This window comes from Odocoileus virginianus, chromosome 7 (assembly GCF_023699985.2).
Source record: "Odocoileus virginianus isolate 20LAN1187 ecotype Illinois chromosome 7, Ovbor_1.2, whole genome shotgun sequence".
Classification (NCBI taxonomy): domain Eukaryota; kingdom Metazoa; phylum Chordata; class Mammalia; order Artiodactyla; family Cervidae; genus Odocoileus; species Odocoileus virginianus.
The window spans coordinates 67107755-67133385 of record NC_069680.1 but is presented as its reverse complement, the minus strand read 5'-3'; the positions used below and the strand labels follow the sequence as shown (position 1 = coordinate 67133385).

General features: G+C 47.7%; 2 protein-coding genes across 2 annotated transcripts in view; one reads left to right on the top strand and one right to left on the bottom strand.

Moving 5' to 3' along the window:
• The window catches only part of DLG5 (discs large MAGUK scaffold protein 5), a 122505-nt gene that overhangs the window by 71544 nt on the left and 25330 nt on the right, over window positions 1-25631 (top strand). Inside the window, exons 6-14 of the mRNA XM_070470915.1 lie at window positions 9637-9896; window positions 11127-11439; window positions 15680-15864; window positions 18385-18510; window positions 20854-20986; window positions 21417-21544; window positions 22537-22712; window positions 23046-23149; window positions 25021-25113. Coding sequence (XP_070327016.1) covers window positions 9637-9896; window positions 11127-11439; window positions 15680-15864; window positions 18385-18510; window positions 20854-20986; window positions 21417-21544; window positions 22537-22712; window positions 23046-23149; window positions 25021-25113 — 1518 coding nt within the window. The remainder of the gene's footprint in view (window positions 1-9636; window positions 9897-11126; window positions 11440-15679; window positions 15865-18384; window positions 18511-20853; window positions 20987-21416; window positions 21545-22536; window positions 22713-23045; window positions 23150-25020; window positions 25114-25631) is intronic.
• On the bottom strand, window positions 47-1123 carry LOC110147092 (voltage-dependent anion-selective channel protein 3). The gene has a single exon (XM_070470914.1). It carries the CDS (start codon window positions 992-994, stop codon window positions 143-145), a length of 852 nt encoding a protein of 283 aa, XP_070327015.1. The 5' UTR covers window positions 995-1123; the 3' UTR covers window positions 47-142.

Below are 25631 nucleotides of genomic sequence, written 5' to 3'. Positions count from 1 at the left end.
AGTGTGGGGAGGAGTACAATTCTTTGGAAGAATAAAAAGTTCACACTTTTGAAATTTCACAGAAGAATTTTAAGGCCAAAACATAGTGGGTTCATTTCTCTTCACCTCCAGGGACAAAGCTGATGCTTTATTCAAAACCACATTAAGCTTCTAGTTCAAATCCCAGACCGACCTTGTGCCCTCCTACATTGAAGTTCTTTCCATCGATTAGAGCTGACAGGGTCAGTTTCACTCCTGGTCGAAGGGTCTGAGTATAACCCAGTCCAATCAGGCTGGCATTATTTACTTTAGCAGAGAGAGAAGTTCTACAGTCCAGCTTGTACTTAGCAGCGATGCCGAAGCGGGTGTTGTTACTGCCAGCTGTCCACGCGAGGTTTATTGACGTTTCAATCTTCTCATTCACCTTCTGGTAGATTGACCCTCCAAACTCAGTGCCATCATTCACATGAGTGTGCAGCTGGAAGTCTGCTACCTTGTAACCCAGGGCGAAATTATTCTGTGACAGTTTGGATTTGGCTGTGTCAAAACTCATCTGATAGCCAGCAAGCCAACCTTCAAAGGCCAACACAGCCCAGCCATAGATGGTTGGTCCTGAAAAATCTATATCAACATTGCTGCCAAGACTGAAACAATCCCGTTTATATGAGGCCTTCAATTTCCCACTCTTCTTTCCTGTGTTTGGTACAAATATGGTATCAAGAGTCAGTTTCAACCCTTCAGCCAACTTATTCTCCCAAGAGATTTCTGTCCCAAGAGTATTGTCTGTGTTCCACTTCTGGGTGAAGGTCAGCCCATAGTTACAAATCTTGTATTTGGTCTCTAGGTTGCCTGATGCTTTCCCTGTATCAGTGTAAGCATGACCAGAAGTAGAAAATTCCACTCCACTACATGACTTGGTTCTCAGATCTATTTTGACCATGCCAAATCCATATCCTTTGTTGAAGACATCTTTGGCAGCCTTTCCTAGGTCACAGTAAGTCGGTGTGTTACACATATCTCCGACCGGAGGGCCCGTCCGCTCCGCTAGGAGGGGCCTGTCCGCTCCGCCAGGGCACCGCTGAAGGTCTTCTTCGGACCAACGCCGTCCGCGCCTGCGCGGCCCCACGCCCTTGGCGCCTGCGCGCCCCGAGCCCCGAGCCCCGCGCCTGGTTATGTATTTTAAATATAACAGCGTGTACCTGTCTATCTCAAGTTCCCTACCTATCCCTTCCCCCTGGCAACCATAAGTTCATTCTCTAAGTCTGTGAGTCTCTTTTTCTTTTGTAAATAAGTTCATTTGTATCATTTCTTTTTATATTCCACATATAAGAGATACCATATGATATTTCTCCTTCTGACTTACTTCACTCAGTGTGACAATCTTTAGGTCTATCCATGTTGCTGCAAATGGCATTATTTCATTATTTATAATATCTGAATAATATTCCATTGTGTATATGTACTACATATTCTTTGTCCATGGAAGGAAAGAATTTCTTAAAGAAAACAACCAAAGCACAAACCATAAAGGAAATGATTGATCAGTTTTATCACATTAAAATGTGAAATTTTAGAAACAAGGGACACTAAGAAAATTTAAAAGCTATATATTGGGAAAAGATACTTGTAATGAATATAACTGGAGAAGGATTAGTACCTGGAATTTGAAATTCCTGCAGAAAGGAGAGGGGGGGAAGGGAGGGTTAGGAGGGGAAGGAAAATAAAGGATATGAACAAGCAGTTCATGGAAGAGAAAATGTGTATAGTCAATAAATGTAAGGTTAACATAAGGAGAACGTTGCCCTTTCTAGTAATCAGGAAAGCAAGTTTTTTTTTTTGTTTTTGTTTTTTTCTAAAGACATTTTTTGGTCCATGAGATAGGCATTACTTCAGAAATCTGACTGTTTTCATGGGTTCCAAGAGGTGGAAACATCCCAAGTGTCCTTTGACTAATGAGTGGATTAACAAAAGGCGGTACACATATACAATGGAACGTTATTCATCTTTTAAAAGGAAGGGAATCCTGTCATGCAGTGCAGCCTGGATGAACCTTGAGAACGTTACGCTAAATGAAATCAGTCAGTTACAAAGAGATAGTAATGTGTGATCCCATGTATAAATACTGTGTGTGAATCTCGAGCAGTTGGATTCGTAGAAACAGGGTAGAAGAGTGGCTGCCGGGGACTGGGGGAAGGGGAAAGCTGGTTATCGTTTAATGGGGACAGAATTCTGCAAGATGAGAAAGCTCTAGAGATTGGTTGCACAACAATGTGAATACACATAACACTACTGAAATATACACTAAGAGGGCTAAAGATGGCTGAGGCAGTTTTATGTGATGTGTATTTTATCTCATTTAAAAATTAAGAGGAAAACCTGATATTTGAAATCTTGGTGAGGCTGTGTCGACGATAGTAACTCTCAGAACTCCTGCCCAGAGCTGGTGGAATGTGAACTGGGAGAGCAATTTTATATTGTCCAGTTAGCGGGGAAAAGTCCCTATTATGACCTTTAGCTCTACTTCTAGATGTCCACCATAGGGGGGCATCTCACAGATGTGGGAGAGGAGACATGGACAGAGTTCACAGTAGTATCATTTATAACAGCAAAAAAAAAAGAGAAAGATGATGTAAACATCTGTCACAGTGACAGGCGTGATGCAGAGCAGTCTTGGGGTTGCTGAGGGAGAAAAAGGGGTGGGAAATGGATGACTGGGAGTTTGGGATTAGCTGATGCGAACTCTTATATGTAGAATGCATAAACAGTGAGGTCATACTGTGTTGCACAGGGAAGTACATTCAACACCCTGTGATAAAACAGTGGAAAAGAATATAAAAAAGAATGTATGTATTTATGTATAACTGAATCACGCTGTTGTATAGCAGAAAATAGCACATCGTAAATCACCTATGTGTGTGTACTTAAGTCGCTCAGTTGTGTCCGACTCTGCGACCCCGTGGACTATAGCCTGCCAGGCTCCTCTGTCCATGGGGATTCTCCAGGCAACAATACTGGAGTGAGTTGCCATGCCCTCCTCCAGGGGGTCTTTCCAACCCAGGGATGGAACCCGGGTTTCCTGCATTGCAGGAGGACTCTTCACTGTCTGAGCCACCATACTTCAACCTAAAAAATCTGTCCACAACATACACTACTGTATTTTAAATAGATAACCAACAAAGATCTACTGTATAGCACAGGGAGCTATACTTAATATCTTATAATAACCTATAACAGGAAAGAATCTAAAAAAAGACAACACACATATATATGTATATAAATATATAACTGAATCACTTTGCTGTATACCTGAAACTAATACAACATTGCAAGTCAGTTATATTTAATAAAATGTTTAAAAATCTGAAAATGTGTGATGTACTCCTACAGTGAAATACTGCCTGCACCACTGCCTAAGCCTCAAAAGCAGAGTTGCATAAAAGGAAGCACATGTAACACCATTAGGAATTTTCATGAGTACGTAAGTAGTGTAAGTAAAATATTACGCATTCTGATGGTTGATAGCAAATGTAAGGGAGCAATTCTGGAGGGGGAAGTGAGGGGTACTGAATAAGAGAAGGCTATATTGGGGGCTTTAGCTAAGCATCTGTAATAATTTATATCTTCGGAAAGCCGTTTGAGATATGTGACAAAGTAGAGTTGGGCCTCTGTGTCCTTGGGTTTCACATCTGAAGATTCAACCAACCAGGAATTGGGGGAAAAATACCTGAAAGCTTGGAAAAGCAAACCTTGTATTTGCCTTGCTGGCAACTATTTCCAAAGCATTTATATCGTGTTAGGTATTATGTATAATAGAGGTGATTTGAAGTATAGGCAGCGTGTGCATGGACAGAGGAGCCTGGCAGGCTGCAGTCCATGGGGTCGCAAAGAGTCAGACACAACCAGCGACTAAGCACACACACACAGTACACTGTATAACATAGAAGATTTGCACATTCATGGATTTTGGTATCTGAAAGGAGTCCTGGAATCAATCCCTCATTGATTGCCTTAAGATGAGAGCCTGGTGGTGGGTTCTTAACATTTTACTGCATTATTTGCTGGGCTTTACCCTATGTTTGGAAGATACTGCAGTCAGTGGTTTTCTGACCATTTCTCAGCATGCAGTCCTGATCTGCAACAGCGAAGCATTTTTATAAAACTGTTGATTTTAATCACCTGAGGAGCCAGTATACTGTTTTTTAAAATGAGTTTTCTAGTTTGGTATCATAAAATTTCCTTTGAAGGAAGAGTTTTGCCTTAAAAAAAAGAAGAAAGGAGAAAAGGAAAAAGACTAAAAGCCCCGAGTGAGCTGATTTCTGTGATTCCCTTTTTTCCCATAGTCCACAGCCCTAGGAGATAATGTCTCAGAGGGGTGAGCTCACTTTCCCTTTTTCTGAAAAATTCTGACATTTGAATTAGCTCTTTCTTGCTAATCATATTTATTGAGGGTTTACCTCCCTCCAAAGGGAATATTCAGTAGTTCCAGGTTTTGGTTTTCTTGACTGCAAAGATCTTCTGATGATAACCCAGAATCTATGTTGGATGAGCCAGGTGATTCCTAGACTGGAGTTGGAACAGTTAAACAGGCTTTTCTGGTTCAGTGCTATCATTTGAGGAATAAGGAAATAAACCCACCCAAGGGCTCAGATCCCCTGAGGTGCTTAGCGGAGGTCAGCAGGCCCTGACCACCTCTTAGCTCATCTTGTAGTTTGTTCTCTAGGTCAGCACCTGAAGATCGTTAGTACCTCTAAGTCAGAGTAGAACACTCTTTTGCTTAAAACCCTCCTGTGGTTCCCGTGTCACTCGGGATACAATCTTTGCGGTGCGCCTTGTAGCCGTGTCCACTTCTCTGGCCTTTTTTCTGTGTGTCCACTCCTGCTTATTCCCTGGGCCCCAGCCCCTCTGCCCTGCCCTTCTGTTCGTGCGTGGAGCGTGGCTGGTGATTCCTGCCTCAGGGCCTTTGAACCTGCTCGCTCCTCTGCCAGGTGTCCTCTTGGCTGCTGTTCTTTGTTTGCACCCAAGCTCAGAAGTCACCTTCTTAGAGACACCTCTTCAGGCTTTAGCCTCTCTCCTGACCTACTCTGTGGCTCAAAAATCTCTCTCCAGCTCATTATTCTATTTTTTATTTCCTTGACAGCCCTTCTTATGCTCTCAGGTTATTTTATTTGGTCTGTTCCTAACTCTATCCCTGTGTGTATGTGTGTCTGTATCGTCCCATCAGGTTAAGAGGGCCTCAGACCACAGTCACTGTATCTGACCACCATCACCAGCATCTAGGACAGGACTAGAACATGTTAGGTACTTGTGTTGGGGGTACGCAGCATCACCCCCAGGTTTGGTGATTTACTAAAAGGATTTGTACAACTTAGCATGTAATTGTACTCATGTATAAAATTTATTTCAGCAAAAGGACACAAAATCAGCCATGGAAACCGGTCAGTTCAGTTCAGTTGCTCAGTTGTGTCGGACTCTTTGCGACCCCATGAACCGCAGCACGCCAGGCCTCCCTGTTCATCACCAGCTCCTGGAGTTTACCCAAACTCATGTCCATTGAGTCGGTGATGCCATCCAACCATCTCATCCTCTGTCATCCCCTTCTTCTCCTGCCTTCAATCTTTGCCAGCATCAGGGTCTTTTCCAGTGAGTCAGCTCTTCGCATCACGTGGCCAAAGTATTGGAGTTTCAGCTTCAGCATCAGTCCTTCCAATGAACACTCAGGACTGATCTCCTTTAGGATTGACTGCTTTGATCTCCTTGCAGTCCAAGGGACTCTCAAGAGTCTTCTCCAACACCACAGTTCAAAAGCATCAATTCTTTGGTGCTCAGCTTTCTTTATAGTCCAACTCTCACATCCCATACATGACTACTGGAAAAACCATAGCCTTGACTAGATGGACCTTTGTTGGCAAAGTAACGTCTCTGCTTTTTAATATGCTGTCTAGTTTGATCATAGCTTTTCTTCCAAGGAGCAACAAGCGTCTTTTAATTTCATGGCTGTAGTCACCATCTGCAGTGATTTTGGAGCCCCAAAAAATAAAATCTGCCACTGTTTCCCCATCTATTTCCCATGAAGTGATGGGACCAGATGCCATGATCTTAGTTTTTTGAATGTTGAACTTTAAGCCAACTTTTTCACTCTCCTCTTTCACTTTCATCAAGAATCTTAGCTCTTCTTCACTTTCTACCATAAGGGTGGTGTCATCTGCATATCTGCTGTTATTGATGTTTCTCCCAACAGTCTTGATTGTTCTTGCTTGTGATTCATCCAGCCCAGCGTTTCTCATGATGTACTCTGCATATAAGTTAAATAAGCACAGTGACAAATACAGCCTTGACATACTTCTTTTCCTGTTTGGAACCAGTCTGTTGCTCCATGTCCAGTTCGAACTGTTGCTTCCTCACCTGCATACAGATTTCTCAGGAGGCAGGTCAGAATATCTGACCTGGTGTGTTATGGTATTCCCATCTCTTTAAGAATTTTCCACAGTTTGCTGTGATCCACACAGTCAAAGGCTTTGGCATAGTCAATAAAGCAGAAATAAATGTTTTTCTACAACTCTCTTGCTTTTTCGATAATCCAGCATATGTTGGCAATTTGATCTCCGGTTCCTCTGCCTTTTCTAAATCCAGCTTGAACATCTGGAATTTCTCGGTTCACCTACTGTCGAAGCCTCACTTGGAGAATTTTGAGCATTACTTTGCTAGCGTGTAAAATGAGTGCAGTTGTGCAGTAGCTTGAACATTCTCTGGCATTGCCTTTCTTTGGGATTGGAATGAAAACTGACCTTTTCCAGTCGTGTGGCCACTGCTGAGTTTTCCAAATTTGCTGACATACTGAGTGCATCACTTTCACAGCATCATCTTTTAGGATTTGAAATAGCTCAACTGGGATTCTGTCATTTCCACTAGCTTTATTTGTAGTGATGCTTCCTAAGGCCCACTTGACTTCACATTCCAGAATATCTGGCTCTAGGTGAGTGATCATACCGTTGCGATTATCTGGATTGTGAAGATCTTTTTTGTATAGTTCTTTTGTGTATTCTTGCCACCTCTTCTTGATATCTTCTGCTTCTGTTAGGCTCATACCATTTCTGTCCTTTATTCTGCCCATCTTTGCAAGAAATGTTCCCTTGGTATGTCTGATTTTCTTGAAGAGATCTCTAGTCTGTCCCATTCTTATTTTCCTCTATTTGTTTGCATTGATAACTGAGGAATGCTTTTCTATCTCTCCTTGCTCCTCTTTGGAACTTTGCATTCAAATGGGTTTATCTTTCCTTTTTTCCTTTTTTTTCACTTCTCTTCTTTTCACAGCTATTTGTAAAGCCTCCTCAGACAGCCATTTTACTTTTTTGCATTTCTTTTTCTTGGGGATGGTCTTTATCCCTGTCTTCTGTACAGTGTTACGAACCTCCATCCATAGTTCTTCAGGCACTCTGTCTATCAGATCTAATCCCTTGAATCTATTTGTCACTTCCACTGTATGTTCGTAAGGGATTTGATTTAGGTCATACTTGAATGGTCCAGTGGTTTTCCCTACTTTCTTCAATTTAAGTCTGAATTAAGCAATAAGGAGTTCATGATCTGAGCCACCGTCAGCTCCTGTTCTTGTTTTTGCTGACTGTATAGAGTTTCTCCATCTTTGGTTGCAATGAATATAATCAGTCTGATTTCGATATTCACCATCTGGTGATGTCCATGTGTAGAGTCTTCTCTTGTGTTGTTGGAAGAGGCTGTTTGCTATGACCAGTGCGTTCCCGTGGCAAAACCCTTTTAGGCTTTGCCCCGCTTCATTCTGTACTCCGAGGCCAAATTTGCCTGTTGTTTTTTGACTTCCTAATTTTGCATTCCGGTCCCTTATAATGAAAAGGACATCTTTTTGGGGTGTTAGTTCTAGAAGGTCTTGTAGGTCTTCATAGAACTGGTCAACTTCAGCTTCTTCAGCATTACTGGTCGGGGCATAGACTTGGATTATTGTGATATTGAATGGTTTGCCTTGGAAGCAAACAGATCATTCTGTCGTTTTTGAGATTGCATCCAAGTACTGCATTTTGGACTCTTTTGTTGACTATGATGGCTACTCCATTTCTTCTAAGGGATTCTTGCCCACAGTAGTAGATATAATGGTCATCTGAGTTAAATTCATCCATTCCAGTCCATTTTAGTTCATTGATTCCTAAAATGTAGACATACACTCTTGCCATCTCCTATTTGACCACTTCTAATTTGCCTTGATTCATGGACCTACCTAACATGACAGGTTCCTATGTACTATTGCTCTTTACAGCATTGGACTTTACCTCCATCACCAGTCACATCCACATCTGGGTGTTGTTTCTTGTTTTGGCCCTGTCTCTTCATTCTTTCTGGAGTTATTTCTCCACTGATCTTCAGTAGCATATTGGACACCTACTGACCTGGGGAGTTCATCTTTCAGTGTCCTATCTTTTTGCCTTTTCATACTATTCATGGGGTTCTCAGGCCAAGAATACTGAAGTGGTTTGCCATTCCCTTCTCCAGTAGACCGCATTTTATCAGAACTCTCCGCCATGACCTGTCTGTCTTGGGTGGCCCTACACGGCATGGCGCATAGTTTCATTGAGTTAGACAAGACTGTGGCCCATGTGATCAGATTGGTTAGTTTTCTATGATTGTGGTTTTCAGTCTCTCTGCCCTCTGATGGAGAAGGATAAGAGGCTCATGGAAGCTTCCTGATGGGAGGGACTGACTGAGGGGGAAACTGAGTCTTGTTCTGATGGGTGGGGCCAGGCTTAGTAATTGTTTAATCCAATTTTCTGTTGATGGATGGAGCTGTGTTCCCTCCCTGCTATTTATCTGGGGCCAAAACTATGTTGGAGTTAATGAAGATAATGGCGACCTCCTTCAAAAGATCCCATGCACACACTGCTACACTCACTGCCCCCAACTCCGCAGCAGGCCACCACCAACCCACGCCTTAGCTGGAGACTCCGGGACACTCCCGGACAAGTCTGGGTCAGTCCTTGTGGGGTCACTCCTCCTTTCTTCTGGAAAGGGGTGCATGGGGCAAAGTCTAGAGGAAACCGGTTGCTGAGTTCTGAGAGTCCTGCTGTGGAGTCACACAGGACAGGCTTAATTCCCCCATCCCTGAATCATGACAACACGTGAGACTTGTAACCAGGGAAGCCCATGAGATTCTCCCTGTCCAGAGAGTTTTTACTGGGAGTGATCATATACGTAGCCCCTTGCTTAGCATGCTCTGAAATTCAAGACTCCCAGAAGAAAGCTGGTGTTGAGCCCAAGACACACTGTCCATCTATTCCAGGCATGGAAAACCCTTTCTATCACTTGGGAAAAGTTTTATATCAGTGCAGTGGACTACTTACTATTCATGCTGCCAGACACCAGCCAAGGGTCGGCTTGCAAGCAGGTCTCCCTAAGGCTAGAAGTCTCAGCCCTGCTGTGGTAACTCTTTCCTTACACTACTTAAGGAATGTTTGTGAAGGAGTGAATCAGCTCAGCGTGACTGCAGAGCCTGTGCAATCAGACCGTGAGACTCCTGAAGGCCAGAGGTGTAACCTCCCCTCCCTTGTCAGCAGTCCTTCCCCCAGACAGATGGAGGTCAGTTTGCCCTTCGTCCTGCCCTCCGACCTTTGGTAAGCCTGATTCTCTGGTCCCCAGGTGTTGAAGCACAACGGGTCATCAGAAATTCTCAACAAGCTGTACGACACGGCCATGGACAAGCTGGAGGTGGTGAAGAAGGACTATGATGCCCTGCGGAAGCGGTACAGTGAGAAAGTCGCCATCCACAACTCGGACCTGAGCCGCCTGGAGCAGCTGGAGGAGGAGAACCAGCGCCTGCTGAAGCAGACGGAGATGCTGACCCAGCAGAGGGACACGGCCATCCAGCTGCAGCACCAGTGTGCCCTTTCCTTGAGGAGGTAGGAACCTGGGTCGCCACGGGAGGCAGCGAGTCAGCCTGTCTTTTGCTCTCAGAGAACGGCCAGAGTGCCAAATGCTACCTTCCCTGCCAGGGACTGCTTTCTCCTCTATGGGCCCTTGGTTATCTGCAGGGCTCCCTGCCACTTTCTGGGGTAAAAAGAGCACATTGAGCTCTTTCAATCAGAAGTTATGTTATCTCCAGAAATCATTTTCCTGACTCGGCATGTCATGGGCGTTGTGCTCTTTTCTCCTGTCTGAATGACTCAGGTATTCTGACCATCCTGATTTCAGAGGTTGCCCCACACGCCTCTGCCCTCCCTGTCACTCACCCACCTAACAGATAGGGAAGTTAATTGTCCTAGGCAGTGTTCTTAATAAAAAGTTCTACTTTTTATTAAGGTAGATAATCTGTAGGGCTGTGACCCCAGCCCTCAAACAGTGTTTCTTGAGTACATTGCTGCAGGATACCTGTCCTCTGAGGTGCCTATTAGCTTTATATGAAAGGCAGTCTCTGGCTGTAAGAGAGTTTGGGAATTGCCAGGTGGCACACAAACAGGGGTCTGCCCTGCAGGACTTCTCAGAGCCTTTACTCTGGTACTCTGCACTAGATTCTCCCAAGACGGGGCAGAGTGCAGTGTCTCCTAAACATCGGTCAGCAGAGGGCACACTTTCTTTAATGGAGCTCCATGCAGGGTTGGTGCCCCAAGGAACCCACCTTCAGAAACACTGCTCTGGAGCTGCAGGCTTTAATTTGCAGGGCTGCCTTCATGGCAGGATCTTCCTTGCCTGGAAGGACTGAGCTGTGCCCTGATGCCAACCTGGTGACCTTGAACCAGTCACCTGTATCTCAAGGCCTTATCATCTATATCTGTGAAATGAGCTGGCCAGACTCAATGATCATTCAGGCCACTTTTATCTTTCATAGGCTTTGATTCTAGTGGGGTTTTTTTTTTTGTTTTCTTTTTATTTTTTAAAATAATGTAGCTTGACCATGGAAGAAAGAAAGAATTCTGTTTTTTTCTGGTAGAGCAGAGGGCGTGAGGTCCTCCATGCAACTTCCAGTATTTGTAAAAGGTTGAGAAAAAGCCTGGGTCCAGGGGCACTGGTCCTTCATGACTTTTCTCTCTTGGGGGTATGGAGAATGACCGCTCTTGAATCTTCACGCTTCACTGTCCAGCACCGCAAAGCTGGCCTCCATCCCCCACATCCTAACTGCCCCTCTCCCCCAGGTTCGAGACCATTCACCATGAGCTGAACAAGGCCACGGCCCAGAACAAGGACCTGCAGTGGGAGATGGAGCTGCTGCAGTCAGAGCTGACGGAGCTGAGGACCACACAGGCGAAAACGGCCAAGGAGTCAGAGAAGTACAAGGAGGAGCGGGACGCGGTGTACAGCGAGTACAAGCTCATCATGAGCGAGCGTGACCAGGTCATCTCCGAGCTGGACAAGCTGCAGACCGAGGTAGAGCTGGCCGAGTCCAAGCTCAAGAGCAGCACGTCTGAGAAGAAGGCGGCCAGCGAGGAGATGGAGGCGCTGCGACAGGTCGGAAGGTGGTGAGGGAGGGAGGGCTGTGGTGCATAGGTGCTTGGAGTAGCAGGGAGCTGATGGCTTCTCACCTTTGGCCTGCTGCTGGCTGGGCTGTCGGATGTTGCCTGGGTAACTGCTGAGCTCACGCTTGGTGCCCGGCTCTGGTCAGGCTGTGCAGGACACAGGTGAGGTCCAGCTGTGGTCCCGGGTATCTGGAGCTGACAGTGTAGGAAGAAGGTTGGATGACACATGCAGATGCTCACCCATGCCCTTGGTGATATGATGGTTGATTAGTCTCCAGTTGGAAGTCAGCTCAAGGACTTGCTCATTAAGAAGATATCCCAAGGCCAGGGTCCCCGAGCCATAGATACATCTGGCCTTGTGAGTCTGGAAGAGCACACTCAGTGTTCCTTCCCCCCTGACATCTGAGGAATCTGCTCTGTGGAGGGGTGGTTGGGCTCCTGATGGAAGTTGGTCTACCAGGCTGAGCCCAAGGGCCTTCTCAAGCTTTGCTTCCTGGGGGACATATCTGCGGGGAGCGGGGCTCAGGAGCATCCAAATTGAGCCACTGAGCTTGACTGCTGAGTGACCAGTGGGGAATCTCTATCTTTCCTGCCTGGCCACCCAGACCTCATTGCTGACACTGCTTACTCCTATGACCAGGTGTGTTCTGCTGAGGCAGAACACAGGCCCGTGGACCCAGTGCCATGGACATAGGCCCATGGACTCCCCCTATTTGAGATTACCTTTGCATCCTGTTGCTTCATGTGTAACTCTGTTTGGAGTTGCTGAACTTGATCAGCAGATTTTCTTTCCATTGGAGTAGTTCTCCATTCATACCTCTCCATTCTACTTTGCTCTGCAGGTCCATTAGAATAAAGGCTTGAAAACTGGCCTGTGAGAAATGAAAAGGAGGTGTTAAAGGTCGGGCAGTTTGGGAAGGGACAGTGTGTGCATGGATTGTTGCAGCCAGAGCCCGCTGAACTGAGTCTGAGGCAGGGCTGATACCCGAGGGGTGGCCAGGGCCTCGAGAGCCTCTCTCTGGACAGTGATGCTGCCTCATGCCCTGGCAGTGCTGGGAGCAGTGCTTGGAGGGTGGACCTCCTCAACCACGTGACCTCTTACCTCTCCTAGCGCTCTGGGCCTCTCAGTTGCCTCGTCTACAAACTGGGATAATGACAGTATCTGCTTTGCAGGGTGGTTGCGACCATCAGCTGAGTTAACATTGAAAACACACTTAGAATAGTATCTGTGTGAAGTAGGAAAGATTTAAGTCTTTATTATTAGGGTTATTTTTATGCCCATGTGAACTTTACCACCCTGTTCGGATTAGGGTGCATCCTATGAAATTGTTTTTATAGGCAAATATGGGCCAAATAACGACAGAGTTTTATGCAGAGAGAGTGAAACTTATCCAGACCATCAAGGTGAAAGCCATCATGAAAAGGAATATTTTTTCTTTGGTGAAATTTTTAAAAGACCATAATGAAGAGGTTCTTTTTTTAATTGCTGTAAAAGTCACATAATATAAAACATACTATTTTAACTGTATTGACTGCACAGCTCGGTAGCACTAAGTTCATTCACATTGTCGTGCAGCTCTTACCATCATCCATCTCCCGAATTTTCACCTTTCTAAACTGAAACTCGGTCCCAATTAGACGCTAACTCCCCATCCCTCTGCCACCTCCACCCGTGGCCCCTGACATCTACTAATATACTGTCTGAGTCTCTGAATTGGACTAGTATTCTAGGTAATTGAAGACATTCTTGATAAGCAAATGTAATGTGTTAGGGCTTGGTGATTGCCCTGGAGAAAATATCAGCCCATTTTCACATTCTGGTATGAGAGCTTAATTGTTGGGGAAAATGTTGATACCAAATAAGGAAAACAAAATGATGACGAGTAAAACATCAGAGATGCCCGAGTCAGTCACTGAACTACCACGCTGAGGACAGTGTGTTAGAGCCATAGAAGGTGGCCTGCGATAGGCCAGCAGCCATGTGGCTGAGATGACAGAGGTTCATCGTGCTCTTGGCAGAAGTGCGGAAGCACGGGGACGGAGGAGGACCCCCAACTGCCCCGCGCTGCGGTCTGGTGGCCCGTGTTGCCCACTCCTCCCAGGGCTCACGCGTGCCTCCAGCCTGGAGCCCTGTACCTTCACAGGGGCACTGGCCGCGCGTGAGGTCTGCCTGTCAGCTGAGACAGGAATCTTTTCTGGGCACCCGTCCCAGTCAGTAGGCGAGGACAGCCCAGCCCCCGCCCCGCAGCTTCCACAGCGGAAACCCTCAGCTCCCTCTGGGATCTGTCTGGCTTCTGGGACAAGACCATTCCCCATCTGGCCAGAAGAGGCTCAGTCTGTGGCCTGGGCCGTCCTGGCTCTGAGGTGTGGGCATGGAGGGTCTTATCTCCGCACGACCTGCGAGGTCCCTAAGGGTTGCTCCCACCCTGCGCCAGCAGCCGCTTCTCAGGGGGGTCACCTGAGATGGACCTTGAGCCAGGCCAGGGCCCAGGTCTCGGAACTGTTTTGATTCTGCTCAACAGGGCTGGTGGTGCTCTTTCCTTCTGACACCTGTGCCTTCCTATGCTCCCCTCCTCTCTGTACCTCCTGTTTATTTACCCTCTTTTCTCTTTCATTGCCTCCCACCCACCCTATTGTCTTCTCCAGAGTGCGTGTGCAAAGGAAGGGCAGGTGAGGGGGCCTGTCAGGGTTTTGGCCTCGCTCTGGACACCCAGTCTGGAGAAGGCAATGGCAGCCCATTCAGTGCTCTTGCCTAGAAAATCCCATGGATGGAGGAGCCTGGTGGGCTGCAGTCCATGGGGCCGCTACGAGTCGGACACAAATGAGCATCTGCAGTTTCACTTTTCACTTTTCACACATTGGAGACGGAAATGGCAACCCACTCCAGTATTCTTGCCTGGAGAATCCCAGGGACGGGGGAGCCTGGTGGCCTGCCGTCTATGGGGTCGCACAGAGTCGGACACGACTGAAGCGACTTAGCAGCAGCAGCAGGACACCTGGTCAGCTCTGCCACCTCCCTCCTTGCTTTCCACCTCTCAGAGTGGGCACATCCAGGGACTTCCTTCACCTGGGCCGGTGTCCAACCTCCGGCCATAGGCTGCCAGGTTCGCCGAAAGCTCGCCGGCTTCAGGAGGACATGGAAACTGGTTGCTGCCCCAGGGAAGCCGTGGGGCGCTGCTGCCTTTCACAGAGGTCCTTCCAGATACTGGGTCACTTCCTAAGACAGGCCCCTCTGACAGAGCCACTGTCCCCTTGAAAGGCAAGCTTGGTCACTTGGACTGGCACTGCTTTCCACTGCCCCTTGAACGCAGTTGCCTCTCTGATATCCAGTCCTGCTTGGGGGGTTGAATTTGGTAGAAAGTTGGGGAACATGGTATGAGGGGGGAAGTACTGCGTAAAGTGAGGAAGGAACAGCGGGGAGCAGAGGGATAGGAGGGGAGGTGGAAGATGACCAGAGGAGCATTCTCGTCTTGTGTGTATTTTACTTTTTCAGAAAGCGTTTGAGCTGGAGGAGGAGTTACTCTAGCAGTAGACACTCACTTTTTGTCATATTCTTCATGTTTTCTGAGGATTATTGAAACACGGAGGGAGCTTTCTGTATGAGTGCTTCAGAGTTTGATTTGAAATTTTAACAGATCATGTCATGCTGTGGAAAGAGGTCCAGAAACAGATCCTTTAGATTTCAGCTTTTAAAAGGAGCTGAGACACCCAGGACTTCCCCAGCAAACATAGCGGTTGGTGAATTTTCAGATTTAGCAATAACTCCGTATGCCAGAGTATAACAGCTGTGTTGTAGACACAGCGGGTGGGGAAGCGTCATGACCAGTGCTACACCGTTCACTGCAGTGGGGCCTCGTGTCACATTTTGTCCCAAGCACTCTGTAGAGAGATGCATAGGGCTTTCTGCAAGATACATCCCCTAAGTGGCAGGTGGGGTTTAGGAGGAGCCTTCTGGGGTCATTTCACCTGGGCCCCTGAGATCAGAGGAGGGGCTGGGCTTCCAGTCCTGGCTCTGTAAGGGGCTGAGAGAGTTTGGGTGAACACTAATATAGCATCACTGTTGGTGTGAGCATGGCTGTGGAGCGTGTCGTCACGGTTTGGGGGGTGTCGGAATGGGCTCTGGCTGGGATCCCAGCACTTCCCTCCATCCGGCTCCTGCACCAGTCGGAGGGCACTTCCGGACCAGGAGGCCCAGTAACCTCCTGCTCTGCCCACTCGTCGTCCCCCTGCAGATCAAAGACACAGTGACACTGGACGCCGGGAGGGCCAACAAAGAGGCCGAAATCCTTCGAAAGCAGTGCAAGGCTCTGTGCCAGGAGCTGAAGGAAGCCCTCCAAGAGGCAGACGTGGCCAAGTGCCGGCGGGACTGGGCATTCCAGGAGCGGGACAAGATCGTGGCTGAGCGGGACAGCATCCGGTATGGGTGCTGGGGCCCCCATGGGTTTGGGTCTCCCCGTGATGCAGTGGGTCTGTGGGAGAGTCAGAGTCTTTGCCACTTACTTCCAGGTCTGGTGGGAGTGACCTGGATTGTCCTTCTCACTCTAGGTGATGTCCCAGTCTCACCTCATAGCCTATTTCCCTTTACCCCAGATGTCCAAATGCATGCTGTGTCCAGAGCATAGACCCTCATGAAGTTTCACAAGGCCAGGATTTTATCTTAGGGGGCTTCTGGTGCAACTGACATTTCAGAAATGCATTCTCTTTTTAAAAAACTTTTTATTTTGTGTTGGGGTATAGCTGCTTAACAAACAATGTTGTGATAGCTTTAGGTGAACAGCGAAGGGACTCAGCCATACATAACACATGTATCCACTCTCCCCCAAACTCTCCTCCCATCCAGGCTGGCACATCACATTGAGCAGAGTTCCCTGTGCTATACAGAAGGTCCTTGATGGTTATCCATTTTAAATATGGCATTGTGTACATGTCCATCCCAAACTCCCTAACTTTCCTTTCACTCATCCTTCCCCACACAGCAACCATAAGTTCATTTTGTAAGTTTCTTTCTCTTTCTATTTGGTAAGTAAGTTCATTTGTATCATAGAGCTGCATTCTTATAGCCAGTATTCATTGGTTGCTGACTGGGTGCCAGGTCCCTTGAGCTTTAAGGACACCCTGGGAGAGAAATAGCTTTTTTTTTTTTTTCATTTACTTTTATTAGTTGGAGGCTAATTACTTTACAACGTTGCAGTGGTTTTTGTCATATATTGAAATGAATTAGCCATGGATTTACATGTATTCCCCATCCCGGTCCCCCATTCCACCTCCCTCTCCACCCGATCCCTCTGGCTCTTCCCAGTGCACCAGGCCCGAGCACTTGTCTCATGCATCCAACCTGGGCTGGTGATCTGTTTCACCGTAGATAATAAACATGTTTCGATGCTGTTCTCTTGAAACATCCCACCCTCGCCTTCTCCCACAGAGTCCACAAGTCTGTTCTATACATCTGAGTCTCTTTTTCTGTTTTGCATATAGGGTTATCGTTACCATCTTTCTAAATTCCATATATGTGTGTTAGTATGCTGTAATGTTCTTTATCTTTCTGGCTTACTTCACTCTGTATAATGGGCTCCAGTTTCATCCATCTCATTAGAACTGATTCAAATGAATTCTTTTTAATGGCTGAGTAATATTCCATGGTGTATATGTACCACAGCTTTCTCACGAATGGATGAGAAATAGCTTTTGAGGCTCCTGGGCATGTGTGATGCCCGTGAGGGGGCCAAGCAGTGGGGGCTGCCGGCAACGTCATGGGACAGGGCAATGGGGAGAGGGAGATGCATGAACAGTAAACCCGTGGGGGTGTGCAGGGACCTGGGGGGCAGGTAGGGAGGTCTCCCCCGGAAGCATGGCATTCAAGCTAGAACTTAAGCTTGAGCGGCATTGTTTCTAAATGGAGAAGAGGGATGGGTGCTGCAGCCTGAGGGACCAGCATAACAAAGGTGGTTGGTGAACCCAGGGCAGGCCTGGGACTGGGTGTGGCATGAGTGGGGCGCATACTTACAGAGTCATAGGAGAAGCGGCTGACAGGGCTCCTGAGGGCAGGTGGGGAGGACCTCTGAAGGGGAGCCCTGGGGTGGAGACTTGGACCTTGGCCTGGAGTAAAGCCAGGAGACCCTAGTGGTCTTGAGACCCTAGAGACCCTAGTGTTGCCGGGGATGACTGAGAACCTGGTCACTGAGACTTTTTGTAACTTGGCAGCCGTTTGGAGAGACAATACACTCTGGGCTGATTGGGAGGTGAAGGTTCAGGGTTGGAGGGGACTTGGGGCCATTGAAAGGTAGGGACCAGCCCACTCAGGGTCCATGTGGGGGCAGGATGCAGTTCTGGGGCTGGCACAGAGCACAGACTCCCCTGCTGCTGGGTCAGCTGTCCCCACCTCCTGTCTGACTCACCAAGCTGGTCCTGGGATCCCAGAGGCCACACGTTTGTTAGTAGAGACTTTTTAAGCCTACACTTTCTACCTGCACAGGGCTCGGGGCTGCAGAGATGCATAAGACATGATTTCTGTCCAAATGGGGGGCTCCGTCTAGTTGTGGGGTGGAGGGCAACTCTAGAAAAACCTGCATGAAGCATGTGGTCGGTGCTGGAGCACCGGGGCTTGCCAGATGAGCTGGGAACGGGAGCATGGTGTTTGACCCCCAGGTACACTGAGGGTGAAACTGTGGGACGGACACTGGACTGCAGAATGAGATGCTCGTTGCCTGGTAACCATGGGGTTGTCCCCTCTGCCAGGTCCAAGGTGTCCTCTCTGTCCCTGTGTGGGATTGGCCTGGGAGGTCTTGTCTCCAGACCCTCAAGCACTCCTCCCATGCATCTGGGGCCGAGGCCAGCATCCAGGGTGTTCAGGAGCATGGGCTGCAAGCTTCACTGCAGGCCATGAGTCTTCTGTCTGCTGCCCCTCACAGTGACCTTGCCCTTTGCCCCCCTCTGCCAGGACACTCTGTGACAACCTAAGACGGGAGCGGGACCGGGCAGTGAGTGAGCTGGCTGAGGCCCTGCGCAGCCTGGACGACACTCGCAAACAGAAGAATGACATCAGCCGGGAGCTGAAGGAGCTCAAGTATGCTGGGGTGGGCACTACTGGGATGAGCTGGCACCTGGGGAGCACAGGTCCCCCTCCCACCAGGGCACAGCAGCCCCATGGGCAGGCCTGGCCGCCGGTCCCCTTACTCAGTCAGTCTGTAAAACGGGTCCCAGTGTTGCCTCTACGTTGAGAGTTAATTAGAAATCCTCAGACCAGCACAGAAAGTGGCATCGGCCCTTTGGTGAGCCTGTGGAGGTGGGCAGGCACCGTATGCTCAGGTACATCGGAAGGAAGGCCCCTGCCCCGGGCAGTCCGCCGGGGGACAGGCAAGCATGTGTTGTCCATTCCCTCCCTCCCTCCCTCCCTCCCTCCCTCCCTCCCTCCCTCGTTCATTCGCCAACTCAGCAAGGATTTGCAAGGCACTTGTTCTTTGTGGACCAGGCCTTGGGGAAGGCACAAACCATCGGTCCCTGTGGAGCTCGCAGCACACGGAGACAGACCCAAGGCAGGAGCATCTGAGAGACCAGTATGCGATGGGACAGAAAAATGACAGATTGTGAAGCAGCATTTGAAGGCGGTTGTTACCACCACTCCGCAGTCTACTCTACCTGTGCTTTTTGGGGCGTCAGACACTTGATTACAGCGCTGCTCCAGGGATGTCATTTCAGACTTGGTGGCCCCTCCCAGTGTGTAGGAAATACAAAGGTCCAGTCTGAAAAAGAGAAACTGGCAGATCCCAGCAGCCATCATTGCAGTTCAGAACAGGAACCAGGCTCTGTAGTTGAGATGAAGTGGCTCTCTCTCTGTTCCTGAGACCTCCCAACCTGATAGGGTGGTGAGAAGCTAGTGAGTGTGCAAGCCTTGCACATTCCAGAGAAGCCTTCCAGAAGTGGGTGACCGATTCCCCTTCCTCCCTGTTCAACAGCACCTCTTAACGTGAGACAAACAGCTTCATTTGCTCAATGAAAACCCAGGAGCCCTGGGGTTTAAGCACTCTAAGAAAATCCCAGAGGTTAAAAGGCAAGAAGGCAGGCCCTCCAGGGGCCCAGTTTGGATCTAGCAAGTGGTAGAAATCAAATTAGGGCAAAGCCTGGAGCCCTGGGGTGCTTGAGCATGGGAAGAGGTTTTTTGTACAGTAATTGAACCAGAGTTGCCTGGAACTTTTGAGAAATGTCAGGTTCCATTTGTTCGTTGGTTCAGCACATTTGTATTTGCGTCGCCTCTGTGCTAAGTTCTCTAACTGGTAGGATGCAAGCGAGGGATTTCCTGCTGCTGCCCAGGAATCCCCCCGTCTGCAAAAGCAGCAGACTTGCATGGTGGGTGAGAGCTGAGCCACATGCAGTGAATGTGCAGCATAGAGCTGCTGCTCTGTCAGGGAGGAAGGCTTGGAGAAGGCTACTCACAGGCTGTGGCCTTCTAGAGCCGGCCACACATTTTTGATCACGGCTCAGGCCCAAGTGTGTACCTGGGAACATGTCCACTTGGTCAGGAAATGAATTATGAGTGTGTCAGGGCAGTACTGATGAATTTGGAAGGTTATCTGGGTCCAGGTTTTAGGAAGAAGGATGTTACTGGGAAATATTGCAAGGTTTCTGAGTCTTTTTTCATCCTCTTACCTGGGTCTTTCTGAGAGCTAAAGCTTTTTATTTTGATCAAATCCAATGTATTAATTGTTTTGAAACTTTTAGTGGATTATGTTATGCCTGAAAATCCTTAATCTATTTTTAGATCTCAAAGATTTTCTCCTATACTTTCCTTCTAGAAGTTTTACAGTTTTACATTTAAATCTATGATATATTGTGAGTTAATTTTTGCATAAGGTATGGGGTTTAAGTTGAGAGTCTGTTGCCATGATGTTCAGCATCATTAGTTGAAGACGCTGCTTTCTTTATGGAACTACTTCCGTACCTTTTGTACTTTGTGGAGCTGATTCTGGGTCTTCTATTCAGTTCCATTGATCCATGTCTCTGTCTCCCTGGCAATTCCACACAGTCTTGGTTTCTGTAACTGTACAAGTCTTGAAATCAAGTAGAATGATCCCTCCCATTTTTTTCTTTATTTAAAAAATTGCTTTAGTCATTCTAATTCCTTGCCTTTCCATATACATTTTAGAACAGTCTTTGCTACAGAAAGTCTTACTGGCATTTCTATCAGAATTGCACTAAACCCCTACCTAGATAAATTTGGGGCAAATTTCTGAGACTTAAAAACTATGAAATCCCACTGATTCAGGAAGCCTTGACCTGACCCTCGGATTTATTAGGAAGCTGCTGTGTAGTGTCAGGGAGCTGGGCATGGTCCACCTTGTTTCCCAGTGGACTCGGCTGGGATGCTTTGCCTCCCAGAGAGCCATTGCCATGACTCTCTCTTCGTCCTCAGGGAACAGATGGAATCCCAGTTGGAAAAGGAGGCCCGGTTCCGGCAGCTGATGGCCCACAGCTCCCACGACTCAGCCATCGACACAGACTCCATGGAGTGGGAGACGGAAGTTGTGGAGTTTGAAAGGGAGACGGTAAACTGCCTGCAGGTCTTTTCTCCCCAGCTTACCTCAACATGCAGGCTTGGGACGGAAGTGAAAGGGTGGCTGGCCCTCTTGCAGTGCCCTCCAGTTTCATGGCTGCTAGTTGGGAGGTCAGTTTTTCCTCCCAGGGTGCAGATGCCTCCTTTGCCGGCACTTGTCCAAGCCAGGTAGCAGCCACAGCTTGGTCTCCTGTGTCCCCCGGCAGATGTTGGCAGTGCATGGAGCGCAGAGTCTGAGGGGGCTGTGTGTCTGCAGCGGCAGAGAGGGGTGGATCACAGCTGCTCAGAGGTTCCATCCTGGGGACCAAGTGCCCCATCAGAGTGAAGGGACAACCCCTGCGTTGGAGTGAGTGGCCAGAGGTGTAAGAGCCAAGTGTTTCTCATCACTGCTTAAAGTGAACTGTTGCCCCTCTTCTTGACAGGAGGATATTGACTTGAAAGCACTTGGGTTCGATATGGCAGAAGGTGTGAATGAGCCTTGTTTGCCGGGGGACTGTGGCATATTTGTCACTAAAGTGGACAAAGGAAGCATCGCTGATGGACGTTTACGGTAAGTGTAAGGACCCCAGCTCTGGAGGGGAGGGGGACGTTTCTCTTTGACCTAATGCAGAGGACCTGGAGATACCAGGTGACGTTTATAAGGTATTTCTTTTTTAAGAAAATTAATTTATTTTTGGCTATGCTGGATCTTCATTGCTGCACAGACTTTCTCTAGTTGCAGCGAGCAGGAGATGCTGTCTAATTGTGGTACGGAGGCATCTCATTGCAGTGGCTTCTCTAGTTGCAGAGCACAGGCTCTAGGGCGCATGGACTCAGTAGTTGTAGTTCCTGGGCTCTAGAACACGGGCTCAGTAGTTGTGGCTCACAGGCTTAGTAATTGCACGACATGTGGGATCTTCATGGATCAGGGATCGAACATTTTGTCTCCTGCATTGACAGGTGGATTCTTTTCCCACTGAGCCACCAGGGAAGCCGCCAGGTGGCATTTAAATGAATGCATCCCAGGATCTGGGGGACTTTTAGAAGCCGTTTGAACTTGCAGGTTCAACTGTTAACACTGCTCTTAAAGGACATACTGACTCCAAATCGCCTCTGAATCTGATCTTTCTCCTTTTACTTCTGTGTATTAAGGGCACTCAGGTGGTGTGTGTGTAGAATGTACATTGCTTTCTCATCCCATGGCATAGTAATAATAATAATTAGCACCTACATAGTGCTTGTTAACCACTAAGTTCAAGCACTTTATACAGTTCATTTACCTTTATAATCCATGAGGTAGGTGCTCATTGCCCCCATTTTACAGATGGGAACCCTGAGGCCCAGAGGGGCTACGTCACACTGCCAGTAAGTTGTAGAGCTTGGATTTGAACCCAGGCTGCCTCTACGAGCTTAACTACTCTTCCCTCCTGGAAGAGGAAATTTTTCTGAACGTGTTTGTGGGGTATCTGCTTTCTGGTGTTCTTCTCCCGAGTAGGAGCAGCAGGCATTGGCCCCTGGTCCCAAGGCTTCCACAGGCAGTGACCTGGCTTTGCCCCTCCTCAGGGTCAATGACTGGCTGCTGAGAATCAACGACGTGGACCTCATCAACAAGGACAAGAAGCAGGCCATCAAGGCACTTCTCAATGGGGAGGGGGCCATCAACATGGTCGTGCGTCGGAGGAAGTCCCTGGGTGGGAAGGTGGTCACACCACTGCACATCAACCTGAGCGGGCATAAAGGTAGGGGACGTGGAGATGGATAGGTTACCCCTTTCTTGTGTAGAGAGGATGTGTGTGTTTTCAAGCGTACCTTATTCCCAGAATGAGGTATTGCAGTGTGTGTGCTTCCCGCCAGGGGACCGTCTGGGTCTTGCGTCTTGCTGTGACTGTTTAATTCACTAGACCAGACATGATCAGGCCCCTGGATGGTCTGACCTGGGTGGGGTGCTGAGATGGATAGTTCATAGTCTGCCAACATCCCTTTTATAAGTTGATCTCACAAAGATGAGGGGAGGCAGCCAGAGTGCCGTTTGACCCTGGCGGGGGTTAACTGGGGGCCTCTGTGGTTCGCAGACAGTGGCATCAGCCTCGAGAACGGAGTGTATGCTGCTGCCGTGGTGCCCGGAAGCCCAGCTGCCAAGGAGGGGTCCCTTGCCGTGGGAGACAGGATCGTGGCCGTAAGTCTTGGGAACTCTCCCCAGTTCTAGACTCCCTGTCTCCCAGTTCCCACCCTGATGCCCACCACTTCTAACAATTCATTGTGTTTTTCTCTCCAACACACTCAAAACTTGGATCTCCCACTTTTTTTTTTAAGCAACAAAATGTTTGTTAACTTACAGTTTTAGCTCCCACTTTTTAAAAAAACTCAGCTAACCTTGCTTTTTATTTTTAACAGCATGCTTTGAGGTTCTTTCAGATTCACATCTTTAAATCTGGTCGTTTCAATAAACTGCATGTTCTGTAGTGGCTGTTGAGCCAGTCCCCTGATGCACAGTGAGGACCTTTTTGCTTCTATGATAGTGCTGCATGGCCTCTGCTTTGTCTTGCCATGGGGTATGGTTCTGGGTGGGGGAATTGCTGGGTCAGAGGCTGTAGGCATTTATCCTGTGATGTGACCTTTCTCCGTGTGCTCTAAGGAAGCTGTAGCCTTTCGAGTCTCATCTGCCGTGTTTGGGGTAGCTTGTTATGTCACATCTTTGCCAGTGTTTTTCAGACTTGGGGGCAAGCTAGAGTTTAAAAGCAATATGGCTGTTGTGAAAAATTTTAAGATGTGGGAAAGTATAAAGAAAATCAAAACCAATCAAATTAATCTACCGTTCCAAGATAAAAACCAAAAATTAATCTACCACTCCAAGATAATCACTCTGAATATATATTTTTAGGTTTTGATTTTCAAATGATCCCTGAGCTAATTCAGTTATGATATTAAGTAATATTAAAAAAGTTGCAAAGATAGTACAGAAGGGTCCTGTATACCCGTCATCTAGTTATGTCTGTTGGCAACATCTTATGTAACTATGGTATCAAAACCAGACAGTAGATGTGGGTACAGTGTCTGTATATAGTTCTCTGTTGTTTTATCACATTTTAGATTAAGAAAAAAAAATCAAGATATAGAACTGTCCGATACTGCAAAGATCTCCCTCATGTTAAAATTTATATATTTTTTATAATTCTATTTATTTTTGATTGATTGATGATTGCTTTACAATATTGGTTTGATTTCTGTCATACTTCAAAATGAATTACCTTTATATTAACCTCCACCATCCTCAGCATGTTCCACCCCCCCCCCCCCCCCCCCCAGCCCCCCATCATAACTCCAGCAACTAATTTGTTCTCCAGCTCCATAATTCTGTCATTGGGAGGATATTGTGTAAGTAGAATTTATAGCATGTGCCCATTTGAGATGGCCTTTGTCACTCAGCTTCATGCTGTGAGCTCTGTCATGTGGTCGGCTGGGCCGATGGGATGGTCCATGATGCCGAGCAGCGAGCGCTCCATCGAGAGCACTACCCCAGTCTCACCAGTCATCTACTGCACATACACTTTTAAAAATGATTGGAACAAGTCTGAGAGGGATGCAGCCAGAGACTCAGGCCTGTGGGGTTGTGGGAGTCTTTGTGATGATACTTGGTGTCACGTGGTTCCTGTGTGGTCTCCCACACCATGATCTCATTTTAAGTTTCCTCCCACTCCTGGGGGTCAAACATGTTTTTCTTCCTTTTTGCTCGTGAAGGAGTTCTGAGCCATGGTCCAGCATCACGCAGCAGGAAGCATCAGGGGTGGGATGCTCCCTGGGACCCTTGGTATTCTGTTCCCAGCCAGACAAGTCCCGTCCCCAGAGCGTTCTTAAGGCTGTGTATTTCATTTGCTTCAGAAGCCCCATAACTGGACTTTGAGGGCCTTACTGGCGAGGGGCTTTCTCTCCTTTGCCAGCTCCAGACATGGGCACCTTACATAACCAGGCCTACTGTCCAGCATGGGTCAGCAGCTGGGCAGAACCCCTGGCCTGGCGCGGGGCTGACGGGCTCCCTGTTGGCCCTAGATCAACGGCATTGCGCTGGACAACAAGTCTCTGAATGAGTGTGAGTCTCTGCTACGGAGCTGCCAGGACTCGCTGACCCTGTCCCTCCTCAAGGTAAGGGCCCTGCTCTCGCTGTCTGAGGGGCGGGAGAGCCTCAGCTTCACGTACCCGAGCTGCTTCTCCACACCTCGGGGGTCCTTGGGGAGAAAGTCTTGATTTCTAAGTCTAGGGTGTGCGCAAACCCGGCCTGGATCCTGATTTAAAAACCGAAAACAAATAGACAAAACAGACAACCCAGCTATGAAGGATGTTTGGATCTGGACTGGATAATCAGGTGATCTTAGGAAATTTTTACTTTTCCTGGGTATGGTCATGGTGTTGAGATGATATAGGAGAGTGGCTTTATTTGAGGGAAAGGCATGTCGAAGCTGTTAGGGTGAAATGTCATAATATTTGTAACTTACTTGCAAATGTTCTACAACGTAAATAGATATAGACAGTTTGGCCAATTACTGTTGAATCTAAATGGATTTAAGGGCATTTATTGTACTTTCCTGTCAGCTTTTCTAAGAAGGTTGGAAATAGGCTCATTTACTTCATTAGGAGATATTTTAAAGTGTTATTTAAAAGTT